We start from the raw sequence: 16,778 nt of genomic DNA on the forward strand, positions 1-16,778 counted from the left end.
AATGAGATTTAAGATTAATCTCTGAATTCCATTGTCGTCTTACACTGAGCACAAGCACAGACACAGAGAAATCGGTGATGGTTGTTCATCAAGCTTTCAACGAACGGTCTTTGTTCTGTCCCTGCACGGAGGCTGTATCTAGCACCGCGGTCACCTCCCGGCTGCCCCGGCATGGAGGGACCTTCCTGTGGAACTGCCCTGGCATCACAGCAGGGTGGTCAGCAATATTTTCCTGTGCCTGTGATGACCCCTGCATCACCAAATAAAACCTATTGTGGCGGGCGGGTTTTTTTTTTCTTCCCGGGATGGTTTTTGATCAGGCAGCAGGTCTCTGGAGGCTGGTGTCTGGGTTGGGGGATGGGCCCCGGTCCCCATGGATGGGACCTGGAGGATGAGCTGGTGTTCCAAACCCAGAAGCACCTGGGGATGTGGTTGGGCTGAGGGCCTGCGGCAGGAGCCCTGGCCATCCGAATTTGTGACGTGTACTTCAGGTGAACATTTAAGGAATTAACATGCAGTGAGATGGCTGCTGCCAGATGCCCCCACTCACAGACGGCACGGGAGCCAGCAAGGGCTCACGCTGGAGGGGGCACGGGAGGGCCAGTCATCCAGCCCCTCGGTGTGATGCAGAGGTGTTCATCAGCTGTAGGTAAAATGCCCGGGGGCTTTGTTGTCCTGTTCTTTGCATCCAGGGTCTTTAATAGGCAGAAGGGGCTCCGTGCTAGTCAGGTTGGGCAAGAGGAACCAGCCTGACTCTTCCCTGTCCCGAGTGATGGTGACCTGGTGTGTGAGCTGCTCCGAAGAGCAACTGTAACGGAGCAAATTGTGGCTCTTGCTCGGCGCCGAGTGCTGGGCACTACATGGGCACACAGGTGGCTGCAACCTTCGGTGTCCCATTTAACTCACTCTCAATGTAAAGATCTTTTCCTGCCTTGCACCAAATTTGATCCAAACACCAGCAGTGCTTACAAAACGGGTGGTAAACAGCTACATTAAGCCTTGGTGAGTACGAATTTCATGGGCATGTTTGGGCAGACAATCGTCTGCATTTGGCTGAGTTTCCAACAGGGAAACAGCTGAAGGTGCCCTGGCCCTGGCTGCAGCGGGGATGCTGCAGGAGGCGGCCCGTGACTGGAGCTCTCCCTGGGCTGGGGCTCTGTGTGCTCTGCGGCTGTACCCAGCAGCTCCTGGGGTCAACCCCCCACTCCGTGCCAGCTGCAGAGTCTGCAGGGAGAATGGGAACTGGTCCTGCAGCACCTCCCCTCTGTTGTAGCATCCTTGAAAGCTTCTGTCTTAAACTCAGCTTCTCTTTGCCTTCGCTGACTCCTGACCCTGCCCCCCCTCACGGCATCCTTGGCCGTTATAAATGGCATGTGCAACATGTCCCACGTGCCCAGAGCCATCAGCTTGGCCTCTCACTGCTCGTTGCTGCTGGGGATTGCTTTCCACTAGTGAAGCAAAGCACGCTGCAATGCAAAGCTTTAAACCCAGGTTGAGAGAATGCTTGGAGCTGCAGTGAACCAACTGCTGCTCCAGAGCAAGAGGTGGTTTCTGCTGCGTACGTGGAGAGCCCTGGGTGCCAGCTTGATGGGGCTTCAGAAAATACTGAGGTCTGTAATAGTTATTTCATGGCTTCCTTTAAATGTTTGGTGAGCTTTTAATACCACAACTTCACTGAACGTATTTTTTGCGCAAAAGTACACAAGCCCCCAGCGTGGCCTGCACTGCCACTGCCAGCGTGAGCTTGCCAGGCCTTGGCAGCCCTGGGCCAGACCGGACTGCTCGGCTGTGGGTCGGGCTGCTGCCCCCGCACGCTGCGCTTGCCGAAGCTTGGTGCAACCCCAGCAGCACCCGTGTGCTCAGGGAATATTTCACCTTCCTGACCTCTGTTTTGTGTGGGCCGTCTTTCCACAGCGAGACCCCCCGCTGCCCCTTTCCCAGGTCCTGTGGCCACGAGGGCTGGTGGCAGCGGAGGTGACAGGAGCCAGGGCTCAGCGCGTCAGGGACTCGGCCAAGCTCCTGCCCGGGTGAGCTGGAGCAGCGGCTCTGTGGTGCCCTCGGCGTCGGAGGGCGATGGAGCTTCCAGGCCCCTGAAAGCTCTGGTGAACTGAGGCGCCGAAAGCCACGAGCTCCATCGCTCACCTCCCGCCAGCGCTTGTCGCCCGCAGCCCTCAGGACACGGAGCTTCCCGGCCGTGGCCGTGCTGGAGGAGCGACGCTGTGCGCAGCCCAGGCTTCCCCCCTGTCCCCCACCTGTCCCTCAGGCCAGGACCCTGCCCAGCCCCCCGGCTGAGCCCCGGGGCCGGGGGAGGCACAGCGAGCAGCACCGCAGCCTTGGGCCGCAGCCGTGCTGAGGCTGGTTACGAGGGATACTCATTGTCTCACTCAAAAGAAATAAAGCTCTTCGGGCTGGAAGTGTGCTGTACTTAAAATACTACTTATTTATGCTGTCACCATTTCATTTTTTTTTTTAAGAAAATAAATTTAATTGCAAAATTGACTGAATTTTCCATTTCCTCTGGTGTGAATATTGAAGAGCTTAAAGTCTTCAGTGCAAATTTTGTCAAAATCTAGCGTGTTAAGGCAGTTCTGGGCTATTTCTTTTAATATTAATATTTATTTCAGATTACTTGTCCACTGGTTGCAAGGCTTTAGAGAAGCTTGTGTGCTTTAAAGCTGTTTTTAAAAAGTTCCTAACTGTGACATTTGTATGAGGCATCTGTTACAGAGATCCATATTGAAAACCCCTTGGCAAAGGGCCAACGTTTGATGGTATAAAACTGATGCAGCTCTGTAAGAATGCCTTGGGCAGTAATGGGATAATGATGTCAAGTATTTTGCTAGTTTAAAGGCACCATGATGACTACAGTCTTTTGGGGTTGTTGGTTTGGGCTTTTTTAATTAACTTTGCTTCTTTCAATCATGTTAAAAATAATTTTTTCGTATACACCAATTCAGCTTGGATCAGGGCAGCCTCTGATTTTGTCCTTATTTAGCAGTACTGTTGCCTTCTGTGCTTGAAATGGCACCTGTGAAAATGGGGTTAGCAGGCACCTTGTACAGGATATTCGCACAGCTTGGGGTGTGTTTTGTTTCCCATGGGGGTAAATCACTTGTCCTTGCTCACACAAATTTTATCGCATACCTTTTACAAAATAAGTTGCTGCTGTAGAAAAAGACCCTGACAGTCTGATGATTCTTTTAGATCTTTCACACATTGATGTTTCTGAAATGGGTAATCACCACCTTGGGCACATCAGGTAAATGTGGTGGATCATGGGTTGAATATGATGATCCTAAAACTGTGGGTAAAGAGTGTAATAATGGCTGTGATACTTGTGTAAGTCAGCGCCCCAGTACTTCAGTACAGTATTAGCATCCCTGAGTACACCTTGCTGATTAAATTCTTGATGAGATAGTGAATCATGGTCCAGATTATCTACAAAACTCGTATCTGTGCTTATTGCCTTCAACTTTCCGTAATAACTGAAGATGGACAAACTAGCCCCGCTGGATAGCTGTAGGGGAAGCAGCACACCCCTGCATGTGCACACTGAAAAAGCTGCTGAAACTATCTTCATCCACTGCAAGATCAAGGACATGGGATCAGATCCTCAGAGATAATTATGCATGTAATTCTAATTAAAATCAATGTAAATTAAGAATGAGTAAGAATGACATCTGTAACTACCTCTAAAACCATCACTCGTTCCTTGTGCCTAAGCTGGAAAAAAAAAGCCAGCCGTCTGCACAGAGAGACCGAGATGCCTTTTCTGATGCTTTTTCTGCCGCCGTCCGGCCCGTGTGGCCCGTGTGCTGTTTGCTTCCACTCACGCCAGGTAGCCACAATTCTAGTGAGGGGTCAACGATGGGCCGGGGGCCCGGGCTGCAGCGGCATCGTGAAGGCTGACACATGCACCAGTGTGCCACGCAGGTGTGATCCCAAGGGATGGGGGAGCTGATGGAATGGTAGGAATTAAAAAAAAGGACACTGTAACATAAACCACTTCTCATTTCAAATCAAAGTGGCGATGTAAATCAGAAATGTTTTCTCAGCAGCTGTGACAGATACTAGATAGGCCACTTTTCAAGGTGCTGGTAATGGTAAATACGCAAATAACATAATTTAAATACACAAAGCATTTTTTTCATTTTCCTACTACAATCTGTGAGAAGTTACACAGGAAATGACAGCGTAACGAGAAGGCTGACGTGGGCAGGACGTGGGTGGGTGCTGCAGTTTGCTGCCAGGACGATGCTCTGCCTGCTGCTGAGCTCACCTGCGCTCTCCGCTTCAGGCTCCAGCCTCGGACAGAAAATTTCCAGTTGCTGCAAGAATGTGAGCCTGCTTTGCTTTTTCAGGGGGGGGAATTCTGTTCCTGTCCACACAGGATTTCCTTGCTTCTGTGTTATAAAAAGGGAGAACAATGAACCAATGTCGTTCCTTCAGTCACAGTAAGGCAAGTCCGTAACTACACTTGGCATCACACCACTGGGGCACTCCAGCGCGTACCGCTGCAGTGTGGTTCCGAGGCACCTCTAACAGCATCCGTGGGTCTTTCATTTTAAAACACCCATCATCACAGAATACGAACTGGGAAAATTCCAGTGCAGTTGCTGTCTCTCCACTTTCAGTGAAAACAAGAAATACTTAACACAAATGAGAAAGGAAAAACAGGAAGGACCTTGGAAAAGTGAAAGATGGATGGGAGCTCACAGAACACCCTGCTCTACCTGCTGTACTGCAAGGAACTTTGGGTGTGAGCTGCTCAGTAAATTGCTGGGGTTTTAGCAGTATTTCTAAGAAATATTTTATATAAATTTGGATGCAATGGTATAAAACCCCCCACCCTCTTGTTTTTCCAAAGGAGGAGAAGCAGTTACCCAATAGTTAATTCTGATACCAATGTTTTTAATACTACTATGGTGCAATGTTGAGATTCAACTCCAATTGCAAGCGAACTGAAAAACACTGTGTCTGGTTTCACATATTTTACCAATGTACACAAATACCTTAAGGATGAGGGTTAAGAGGACCAGACTCTGTCCAGTAGCACCCAGCAACAGGACAGGATATGGGAAATACTATTCAGAAATTAAAGCAAGCCTAAAAATCCACTTTTCATTGCACATAAACATGCAGTAAAAAACCCAAACAGATCCTGGTCCTCCCGTAAAAGGTATGCAATAAAATTCGTGTGAGCAAGGACAAGTGATTTACCCCCATGGGAAACAAAACACACCCCAAGCTGTGCGAATATCCTGTACAAGGTGCCTGCTAACCCCATTTTCACAGGTGCCATTTCAAGCACAGAAGGCAACAGTACTGCTAAATAAGGACAAAAATAAAGTAGAAAGCAAATTTATTTTTAAATGATGGTGACAGTACAAACTAGAAACCGTTTTTGCAAGTTCAGCAAGTTTCTGTTTACTGAGTGACTTCTACTGACAGCTTAGCCATATTCAAATTTAACAATAAGCAATGAAGTTTCTTCTACAGAAATTAAATTTGTTAAGTTATGCAAGTAAACAGTGTGAAACACTTGTTGAAAGGCAAAGAGCCTTGTCAGCCACTTTCACCTCAACAACTATTAAAGAAAAAGGAATGAGAAAACTCGGAGTCCACAAGGAACCTTTTTATTTAAATATATAAAATATTTTGGCAGACATTCATTTTCTTCTCATTAAATAGGGTAAAATCACTGAATGAAAAGGCATTCCATTAGTAAAAACAAATAAGCAAGCAACCCTTTTTAAAATCTATACAAGGATGAGGCAAATAAGATGCAAATATATTATTTCACAGATAAAGACTGAGAAGCAATAGTCTGCAAGTAGATACAACAGCAGGAACGTCTATTAATTGGGGAATTAAATGTCTTTGCAAAAGAAGCTATTTCTTAGGCACTAAAGTCCAAATTTTAATTGAGGCTGTTGTGCATCACTCTTTGAGCTAGTAAAAACTGATAGAAGTTTTACTCATACTCTTAATTTCTTCCAGCTGATGGCATCTATCAACATTAACATTGCACATCTCTCCCAAAAGTGAGAGAGCGCCAAGCAAAATCCACATACGGAACAAACTGTCCCAAGTGAGGTAAAAGCTTCTCTGAATTCCTGTATATGATACGTAAGGCCACACATTGTTTTGGGCTAATCCCTTAGTGTCATGACTAGCAGCAGCAGTGACAAATATTCACATCTATGAAGTACAAAGAGCAGTTTAGATGAATACCTAGCTGAATCACAAGTGCTATATTAAAGCTAGGACTGGTTTTAAACATCAAGTTCTCCTAACTTTCAAAGATACTTCACTACAAAGCAATATAACAGATGTTAATGCATCTGAAACATGCTGTATGAATTGATCCAGAAGACAATATATGGTAACATTAGCTTTAGTGTCTCTTCCCATTTTTATTAAACTACGAACACAACATTTACACAACAAGTACATGCTGATCACACAGTCGTGGCTAGCTTAGATGTTTCTGCTCTTCACCTCCTGTATTCCCGGGTATCTTCTTTGCTTTGAAACTAAGATTTCAGGTGACTTTAAAACGTACTGCTTGAAGCTGTGGTTGTAAGGCGTCTTCCAATGTAAATCCTAAGGATCAAGAACATTAGTCAGAGAGGGCTGTGTTTCATTTCAAACAGAACGTGCAGCATGTAAGGAACACTTTTTCTCATCAGGTTACTACTTATGTACTTTCCAGGAGGAAGAGCAGCAGTGGCAGCTGTAATTTAGCAGGCAAATCAAGTGACTACTATGAAACACTCTCCCGTTGCTAGTGACTTTGTGCATACCCTTGTCTAGTAATGCTCCCCAAGTTCTAAGACTGAAATATTCTGTGTACGCTGTTCAGCTTCAGGAATGCCAGTCAGAGGAAAGTGCGGGGTTAGCAAGAACACACTGCTGCTTCAGGAAGTCTCCAAGGCAGATGCCTTACTACCTTTTTCCTTTTGTTACCTTAAGTTTTTCTATTTAAGAAATACATCTGACACTTGTAAACCTCTCATTTTACTATCACCTTTCATGTACTTCTTACTATTTTTCTGGTCATTGTTTCCCAGCTTGGTGTACCTTCACAGATGCTCTATGTCATGTCTTCTATTCATTGACTTCTTTCAGCTTCAAGAAATTATTATTTTGATGTGTAACTATTTTGCTGATACTACATTAAGCACTTTCTGAATATGTGACTGTTACTTACCCTTTATGGAACTAGAATGATGCAAGTTTACAGCAGTGGTGGAAGTGGCCAGGAAGGAATTAAGTACTTACACCACCAAACTTGAGTTTATTTTGAAAGGAAAATTCACTGTGCTTTTACTCTATCTTGTGCAGTTACCAATTTTAATTTTTGAAGTTAAATTAGTTTCATGTTACTTCCACAGTATTACGTAGCTGAGATCTTGTTTTTGTAAATACCCTGTGCCTTCATCCACACAAAATTATGCATGCTACAGGGACCACAGAAGATCTGAGCTGTCCCTCCTTCCAGTTACTGTAGCTGTGCAGAGTCCTCCCATTGCCCTCAGTCTCTTGCATCCCTTTGCTACTAACTTTCATAGCCTTGGTAAGGTTCAGGATTTATGCAAGGGAGTGAGCAGAGAAAGAGCAGCACCAGAGCTAATGGCAGGTTCCTTGCAAAACAGGAACCTCCTCAGAACTCGTCTGACTTCTCCCCAAACCCGCAGTGTGGTACAGCATACGCTGATGGAGAGCGGCCAGATGTGCCTGGATTCCCAGCATTCTTTACCAATAACAAGAAACTGGCCATACTTAAGTGTAGGCAAACTTTGACCTGACTAAAAGGCATTTAATCTCCTCCCTTTAGTCTGTGTCCAGTAGCTGTTTTTAAAGAAGTATCATCTAACCCCTAAATCACTGAAAGAAAACAGATTTCTGTTTTGTTTGGTGTCCCCCGTCCCTCCCAAGTGTGTATAGAATTTTGAAATATATTAAATAATATATTTTACCTTTGCAACTAGTTGTGATATTAGAAGGCATATCTCCAATGGAACCACACAGTGTGTAAGTATAACTATAGTTCATGTTTTATATATATATATAAAAAAATATCTGAATTTCACTCCTGCTTAATTATTTTGAAAAATTCTCATTGAGCGAGAAAAACAGAAAAAGAAAACTTGATACATTCAGCAATACCACAGATAAACAAGTAGAAAGCATTTGCTGAATAACCACCTGTCCCCCCTTCTATGGATAAAAGCGTTATTGCTCATCTTTTAGACAGGGGGAACTGGGAGTAAGCAATAGGCCTCAGAGAAAACAGGTTAAAAAAATATGTATAATTTTTTTTAAAAATAAATTAATAAAATTGAAACTTACCCTAACCCAATGGCAAGCAAATGAGAAAGAAGCAAAGATGGAAGAAAAACCTTCAAAAATTCTGCTGAGAATATCCCCCCTTTCTTCATTACACTGGTATTTCTCATGCTGAGAGTAGCTGTGCGCCTGGGATGTTTAAAAAGGAATTCCCTAGTTTTGAGGAAGAAAACACAATCACAGCATTAACAGATACCTATTTAGACCTGCAGAAGTAAAAACTGCATCCAGGCTCATCCAGAAGCACTCACTTTGGCGGGATGTTCTCTGGCCTGCTGGACCAATCCCATATCCAATCTGCATTCTTCTTCAGGAGCCTTTCTACTTCTTTCCTCCTTTCAAGAAAATCTTCTTCAGACTAAAACAAAGAGCCATCATCAAACAGTACTCAGAACTTCCATAGGTAGGAAGTTAGTAGTGCAAAACAAAGTTCCTGTTCTGCATCTAAGACCATATGCTACACTGCCTCTGATGCTCGTCTTTCCCTATCTCTTCCCACATCACTTTATCAAAGTATTTAGATCCTGGATATACATGGAGAAGAGGGAGATCTGTCTTCAGGGCATGATGTGAATGAAAAAGACCATATCCCATTATTTGCTTAAGTGAAGACCACACTGGAAATAAAATGCCACAGTACTGCATTTAATCCTTACATATCGGATCTGAAAATATCTCCACACATCTGACTGACATTTGGCAGAAGAACCTTTCTGCCTGCATTCAACACGGGACGGATGTCATACTTACCTGAAAATCCTTGATCAAGCTAATACAAGCCAAGTGAAACTAACTGTAGCCTCCTAAGGCTACCCGGCTTTGGGGCCAGTACCTGGGAGTACAGGCAAAATGAGCCCACGTCTATCTGCACACAGCTGCGTAGAAAAACACACACACACAGTGGACTTGTTTTCAAGTGACTTACAGCATAAATGCTGAATAAGAATATTGTTTCTTGTTTAATACATGTGCATTAAATGGAGCCAAGGTCTTGTAATAGAAACAGTACCTGATCATAGAATTAAAATAGCTATATATGCACACATGCACACTTAAGAATGGAAATAAAACTGCCCAGGTAACTTTAATTCTCATGCTTTTCTAACTTTTGATTATTCTCAAAGTCTAAATAATGATCTTTAAACATATGAACAGTTTTCTGGAAATATAAAATTAATTTCCAGTAACATTTAGCTAACCTAAAGGTGTAATTCATTCAGATAGATTCCCACTGGAGTTGTAGAGATGATGGGGAGAAATTCACATAAAGGAAGAGACAATGGCACCAAGCACATTTCACATGATTTTGAGAACTGATTAAATCTATGTATTATTGATACAGCTGTGTAACTTAGAAACCATACAAAGCTGAAAGCCCACAAGGTTAAATACTGTACAAACAACAAACACATGGACTTTGTTTTAAAAAGTTCATACCACTAGGTAGAAAAAGCTAACTCATGAACTGACACAGACAACCGAGGAAATCACAAAGACCCTGAGATGACAATACCCAGCATACACTCAGCTACAGATGATAAACACTAGTAATTGAGAAAGGGAGGTGATGGAAGAAATAGCTTTTTTTTTTCTTTTTCCAAGTAAAATGCAAGAGTCCCAAGTTCTTACTGGAATTAAAGAAATAACACTGCACAATGCAGCATGAGTAACTTAGTGCTGGTAACTTTTGCCAGTTTATCATACATTGCTATTTCTTTTCATGCCAAGGCTCCAAGCAAAATATAACCTTGATTTCTAATTGCTAACTACTAGCCCTGTAAGAATTAGTCACAGGCACAGTATATATTTCAATTTAACAAAAAAACCCAGTATCTCTTTGTATGTAAACAGTGCAGGGAGAATGATTTACACAAAATAATACAGCAAGTCTTCGGAAGAGCAGAGAAATTTATCTGCTTTCAATACTTCACTCCTCAAAATGTTTTCCAAGTAAATCCTTTCCTATCAAAGCTAATTAATTACAGTGAAGAGTTAATATTTTAGCATGTCTTCATGCAATAAGCTATATATTGATAAAACATGGTTAATATAACTTTTCCCCCATTCTTTTCTCAAATGTATTTACTGATTTTCTTTGCACACAAACAATTTAAAAAATTAAAAAAAATCAGTTCTTTCTATTTTCAAAGCAGTGTGTAGAAATCTTAAGTACTAGTTCTTAAAATGAATTGGAATCATAAAGCTATGCAGGTGCTTTGAAAGTGTATGTTACTGGCTGTCACATTTAAGTGACTCCAGAAATTCTTGCTGCTGTCAAATTCATTTTTTAAATTCACTGGTGGCAGTGCATTTAAATCAAATTTCATTGTAGACGATGCATGAAATGTACCAAGTTGACAGTCAAAGGGGATAGAGGAAACTTCTGCATGGTAAGTTGTCCACAGAACATTAATGCTCACCTATATAACCCTGCATATATCCACCCTATTGATGGGTTTCCTACACACCTTAAGATAAAATCCAGTTGTTTCAATCTGTTAGACTTCAATCTCAATTAAGCTATTGAGGAGAGTAACACCTACTTCAGTGGGCAAATGAAACCATGATAGAGAACACATCTCAGGATCACCAGAAGCTGGAGGCTTAGCAAGGTGCTGACTCCAGCTCTCTTGAATTCTAGACTAGTAGTCATCTTCTGGATTTTTTTTTTTTCTTCCTAAAAGCTATTTGTAGGCTCTGAAGGTTGGCCTTTTCAACCTGTGGCTGGAAAGAGGCTTTTGAGGACCCAGCCATTTTAAGACAATACATTAGGGCACTGAAATCCATCTGAAAAATCTCAAGTTACAGATTAAAAAATAAATGCCTACAAGTCAAATACACAAAGCCTGATTCTGCAAAGATTATTCCAAGTTACTCAAGTCTCTACATCAGCAGCTTCACTTATTTCCTAATGCTGGTTTCCAAACAACAAGTAAGAAATTCTCTCTCCCAAAGCAAAGATGACATTTTTACCTGAAAGCTATTCTTTTCTCCACTGCTGTGGCTCTCTATTTCCAAGGCTCTGTGACTGTCCTGAGGTGTCTGGGAACGAGGAGGGCTTGATAAAAAGAGAAATGCAAGTAAGAAAGAACTCATTACATTTTTCATGACATTTATGGTATGCACTAAAAGCTAGTCAACAAAGCTTATATGCACAGTTCTCACAGAGAGCTATAGCACCCTGACCATAACTTAAGAGATAAATCTGTCAACCAGTGACATAATGCAGCCATCATATTCAATTCATCTTTGATTTTGTAACAATCTGTCAAGAAATGTGCTGCACAGAACTGTTTTTCAGCAGTGCTGAGATATGCCTGCGAGGCTGTATGATTTGGCCCATGTTACTTGCTAAATAACAATGGGCAGCAAGTGATAAACAGAAGTGGGGTTTGGTTTGAATGTAAACTAGCCAGATAGAACTACGAAATTCTGCATCCTACTGTCTATTTTGAGCCCTGTAGCTCCTTTTTTAAACAAATTTTATGCTGCAGACTTCACAGCCCATCAAAATCAAAAAAGTGAATTAATAACACTGAGTGACAATTTGCATCAAACATTAAGTTGTTTTGTTGTGTTATACTCCATGTTATATGAAATCCGTTATGTTTTGTAAACTAGATACAGGACAATTCTTTGGCAACTACCTAAGAACTATCAACTGATGTAGCTCATTACAAAACACAAGCTGCTTTTTATCACCTTTCCCTGACATTCCTGTTCCAGGCAGCAGCATTGGCAGCACTATATGCTCTTAAGACCAGCAATGACACTGCTTGCACAAGGACTGACCCCTTAGAATGACAGCTACACGCAGCTCTCAAGTGTTTTATTTACTAGAACAAGACTGCTGCCTGCACACAAGCAGCGCACCCACAGCAGGTTCAGCTGCTGCAGCAGGACACACCAAAACCCCAGGATGGCATCTTCATGAGATGCGAGAAGCCTTCTAGAGTCCCCTTCCTCTGTAACTTCTTTCTCATTTCAGAACCAGCTTCTACCCAGGCATTACTCCAGGATTTAAGTATCAATCTTTTAAATCTGAAATTCCAGTCCCTTCCTCTCTGCATCTGTGTATATGTACATGCATGTGCACATATGTAAGCACTTCTGGTTTTGTCTTTGCCTCCTGTGCATAAAAATGGCTCTAACAGTGACCTTCTCTTTGCTTACAATAAAGCATCCTGCTTACCTGTCGCAATGTGAACTTTCTCTTGAACTGCTTCTTCCAGATTCATGTTGAGCATCAAGGAGTATTTTCTCCATGTCACCATTGTGAATGGAAATAGAGGCTGGTACTTGCTCTTGACTCGTCAGAGTGCCAGTGCTTCCACTGCCGTTTCCATTACTGCTGAAGTGGAGTTCCACCCAGGAACCTGCTTGGCATAATTGCAAACAGAAACAGAATAAACCACGTGGTTTTGCATAAAAGGCATGTAAAATATGAAACTATTGACCCTCCCAAGTGTGACATTACAGTAGGACATGTAGAAGTACCATCGCTAACATCTCAACTAATAAACATGATGAAATGCCAAAAGGCAGGGGCGCTTTTGTTGGTGAGCTGGGAAGTCTCACAGAATTGAAATGAAGCTGGTCAGTACATTGCATCTCTTTCTGCAGCTGAAGATCTTTTATTTTGGGATACGTTTAATTTTTAATTGTTCAACATAGGTGACAGCCAAATAAAATAATCTCAGGGACTTTCTCTGCCAAAGTTTATTTATTCATTTACTGAAAATATTTTAGTATTTAAAAGAATCAAAATGTGTTTTGCTTGGCCTTTTGTCAGTAAGCATTTTTAGGTGTTACTGTTAAGCAATAGAGGATATGTGGCAACAACTAGATCATGTGTTTGCTACGTGCAGTATATTTAACACAGACAGTCACGTGCTGCTTTGTTTTTTTTAAGACTGTGCTAAATAACAGCCCTCTTCTGGGCTAGCAGGAACCAATGCAAAAAAGGACCTGCATCTGTTGTCTCATTTATAAATCAGCTCAAGGGACAAATAATATCTGAATTATAAAAACATCAGTGGAATTTGCCTATGTAACATGTTTATGCGTGTAAACAGCAGCAGAAACAGACAGATGTATTGTGTCCATCCTAGAACCGTTCACAGGAAACATGAACAGTAAGTGCAGGAGCAAGAGGGCAGGTGACACTCCCTGAATTCTGGTGAGCACCGCAGAAAGGGTGTCAAAGGCATAAGCAAGGAAAGGGAGAAACACAGACAGTGGGGTTTGGACCCTTCCTGTATTTGAGGCAGGGAGGCTGGAGCAGAGCTCAGAATGTAAGCCTTGTTAAAGGGAACAGCTGAAGGAATAAAAACAGTTTTAAAGGTATGCAGAAGAGGTGAAGCCAATGCAGAGATCTAGCATGAAACAGAAACATCAAATGAAGATACTCTCATCGTAAAGAGACTGAAGGTTCACGACTTAAATCAAAACCTTCATTAACAGCATTAGTATCTTTCTTCTAAAAAGCCAGACGACCACAAAATCTTTTCAGTGAAATGTACTGGGTCTCCAAGTTTTGAGAAAACATTTGTCTGGATAGCTGCTTTTCTTCACAACTGTTTTGTTGATTTGGTTTGTGTTCTTTTTTCCCCCTCCATGTGACCATATGTGGTATGTGTTTATACAAACTTTTCCCTACTCTTTCCCCCAAAACTTACGAAAGCTCAAGTTGTTACCGAAGAATGATCACAACCACTGAAGTTTAAATTAAGATAGCGCCCAGCTTTGGCTCCAGCTACCTTGAGAGTACCAGCTAGCTCCTAGGCTACCTCTCTTCCCTCCTCAGCTTCTGGTCCTCTACTTATAAAAGCAGAATGACTCCGTGCTGTGTGGACTGCACTACAATGATTTGGTCATAAGCTATTTTCTCCCGTAGAGATGCATACTATTCGAGGCACACTCGTATTTCAACAATCATCAGCCCCACAGGCAAACACAACTGCTTCATACTGCGAACTAACACTTATCTACTGAAATCTTACGGATACAGCACAGCAAATGCATGCTAAAACATGGGGATCAAGATTATAACAGTGGGATCACAGTACATGTTTTACACATTGCCCCCCCCCCCCCTTTTAGACACTGTTGAGAGTAAGGTTGTGCTAGTGCGGAAGGAATGTGCTGTGATATTACCATTTAAATACAGCCTGTATTTTTATGAAGTTGGAAATACAAACAAAGAAAAGCATGCGTAACGTGGCAATGCAAACTGAACAGACCGAGTCATGGGGAAGGATTTTGAAGAGAATGATATTCCAGTCCAGGATACATACTGTGGAAGTACAGATTAGCATTCAAAGAAAAGTATTCCATCGGCTCTGGAAATCTTAATTTCTTAATATATGCTTTCAAAAGTGGAAACAAAAAAGCAGAATTCCACAGAAAGATGAGAATGTCTCCTTAGATTGCTAAAATCATCATATAAATCGCACAATCTGAAATGCAGCTGCACACAGGTGTTTCACTTGCCAGGTAAATTTGCTTCTGACTTTTGCTAAATGCATGATATACGCAACTGACCCTGATGTCTCCTCAAAGGCATATCCCAAACTGTCCGTAGGTGGTTTCCTCTGACAAGTAAGGACTGTACTTACCACAGTGCACACATCTCACGACAATCTACGGTGACCTAGCCGTACTTGCTAGTTCAGCTACGCAAAAGCGGTATCGTAGCTTTTTTAGACCTGACCTGTTCTTCCACCCGAGTCTTCATTTCCCTGCACTACCAGGGAGCTGCGTGGCCGGTTTACCGAGCTATCGTTGCCAGGCTAACGGCAGGGACCCCACCACACACACAGGCTGACCAGGCACCGGGACTGCAGCACGTCGGGTCTCGCTCGGCAACTGAGCGTCCCCCGGGCCGGGCCCTGGCACGCCCGGGAGCGAGCCCCGCCGTGCCGCTCACACACACGAAGGCAGGCGCGCTGCCACCGCCGCCAAGGCTGCCCGTGCGCCCGGGGGGAGGCCGCGCCCGGGCAGCGAGGTGACACCCGACCGCCACGAAGCGCCCGTGCCCGGCAGCGGCGCCTGAAGCACCGCCCGGCCTCCAGGCAGGCCCGGGGCGGCGGCGGTACGACCGGCCGCCTCAGGGCCGCGCCGCGCCTGAGGGCCGCTCTGCCCGCTAGGCTCTGGGGGCGGGAGGGAGGAAGAAGGCCCCGGACGCCGCCCCAGACGGCGCCAGGCCCAGCCTGCCCTGCATGCGACCGCCAGCCCTTACCCTGCAAGTTCTCCTCCTGCGGACTGAGTCGCGACATGGCGCGACCTCCACTCCTCCTGCCGCCGCGGCAGAGCGACAAGCCAGGCCCGACCGCTGCGGCCGCCTCCGGCCACCAACTGACGGACCAGCCGCCCTCCCGCGCGCCCAGCCGCTCTGTCGTCAGCGGCTGCCCCGCTCGCATTGGCCGCCGCCGCGGGGCGGGGCGCTCGGGGCGGAGCCCGGAGGGCCGCGCGCCTGCGCCCGCTCCCTCGGGCAGCCATGACGGCGGGGGCGGGGCGGCGGGGCGGGGCGGGGCGCCGGGCCGGGGCGGGGCGGGGCGGGGCGGGGCGGCGGGGCGGGGCGGGGCGCCGGGCCGGGGCGGGGCGGGGCGGGGCGGGGCGGCGGGGCGGGGCGGGGCGCCGGGCCGGGGCGGGGCGGCGGGGCGGGGCGCCGGGCCGGGGCGGGGCGCCGGGCCGGGGCGGGGCGCCGGGCCGGGGCGGGGCGCCGGGCCGGGGCGGGGCGCCGGGCCGGGGCGGGGCGCCGGGCCGGGGCGGGGCGCCGGGCCGGGGCGGGGCACCGTCCACGCCGCCCGGAGGAGACGGAGGGGCCCGTGCGGGCCTCCCACCGCAGCCGCGGGAGCGCGGCCTGAGAACAGGGGAGCTCCTCGGGGAATCCCTCGCTTTCCCGCGCCGTACGTGACCGCCCGCGGCTGGAACTGGCGGTTCTCGCAGAGTTCCCCGGGGAGACATAAGTCCGCGCTTGAATTTCAAAGGAAACCACATCTGATTGCCAAAGCTCAAGTGCTGGCCTCTAAACCAGCCTGACACCTCTCACACTAACGGCACAGGGCCTTGAAACAGACGGTAATTAATTCCTGCGCATTTTTATTGTTGACTAAGGCTATAATGCCATCTGAGTAGACAGCAGGGCCTTTCCATATAGGAAACCACTTAGTAAAGGCTCGTGTTGCCATTTGAAAGCAGATAATGAATTATTGCTGGGAATTTATAAAGACATACATAGATTTTTACTTTATTTAGCCAAAGAATGGGTGAACTGTTGCTTACTTAACCAGAGGATGCAGGCATTTTCTCTAGCCTGATACTGTTTTAATTTGTCCCTCTCTGCAGTAGACAATCTCAAAGCCCAAGTAAAATACATCTGGTAACTTTTCAGTGAGCTACTATAATAGCAAGGAGTGTTAACC

The 16,778-nt window shown here is 45.2% G+C and overlaps 1 protein-coding gene across 2 annotated transcripts; it reads right to left on the reverse strand.

Moving 5' to 3' along the window:
- Positions 1-5,345: 5,345 nt before the first annotated feature.
- On the reverse strand, positions 5,346-15,794 carry BNIP3 (BCL2 interacting protein 3). 2 transcript variants are annotated; one of them, XM_055720860.1, is made up of 6 exons: positions 15,593-15,794; positions 12,545-12,728; positions 11,326-11,410; positions 8,604-8,710; positions 8,356-8,505; positions 5,346-6,606 (listed from the first exon to the last, which is right to left on the reverse strand). In XM_055720860.1, the coding sequence occupies exons 1-6, from the start codon at positions 15,771-15,773 to the stop codon at positions 6,555-6,557; spliced, it is 759 nt and encodes a 252-aa protein (XP_055576835.1). In that variant the 5' UTR covers positions 15,774-15,794; the 3' UTR covers positions 5,346-6,554. The 2 variants fall into 2 exon arrangements, with proteins under 2 accessions (XP_055576835.1, XP_055576836.1); XM_055720861.1 differs by lacking the exon at positions 8,356-8,505.
- Positions 15,795-16,778: the final 984 nt, after the last annotated feature.

This window comes from Falco cherrug, chromosome 9, assembly GCF_023634085.1.
Source record: "Falco cherrug isolate bFalChe1 chromosome 9, bFalChe1.pri, whole genome shotgun sequence".
In the NCBI taxonomy this organism is placed as follows: domain Eukaryota; kingdom Metazoa; phylum Chordata; class Aves; order Falconiformes; family Falconidae; genus Falco; species Falco cherrug.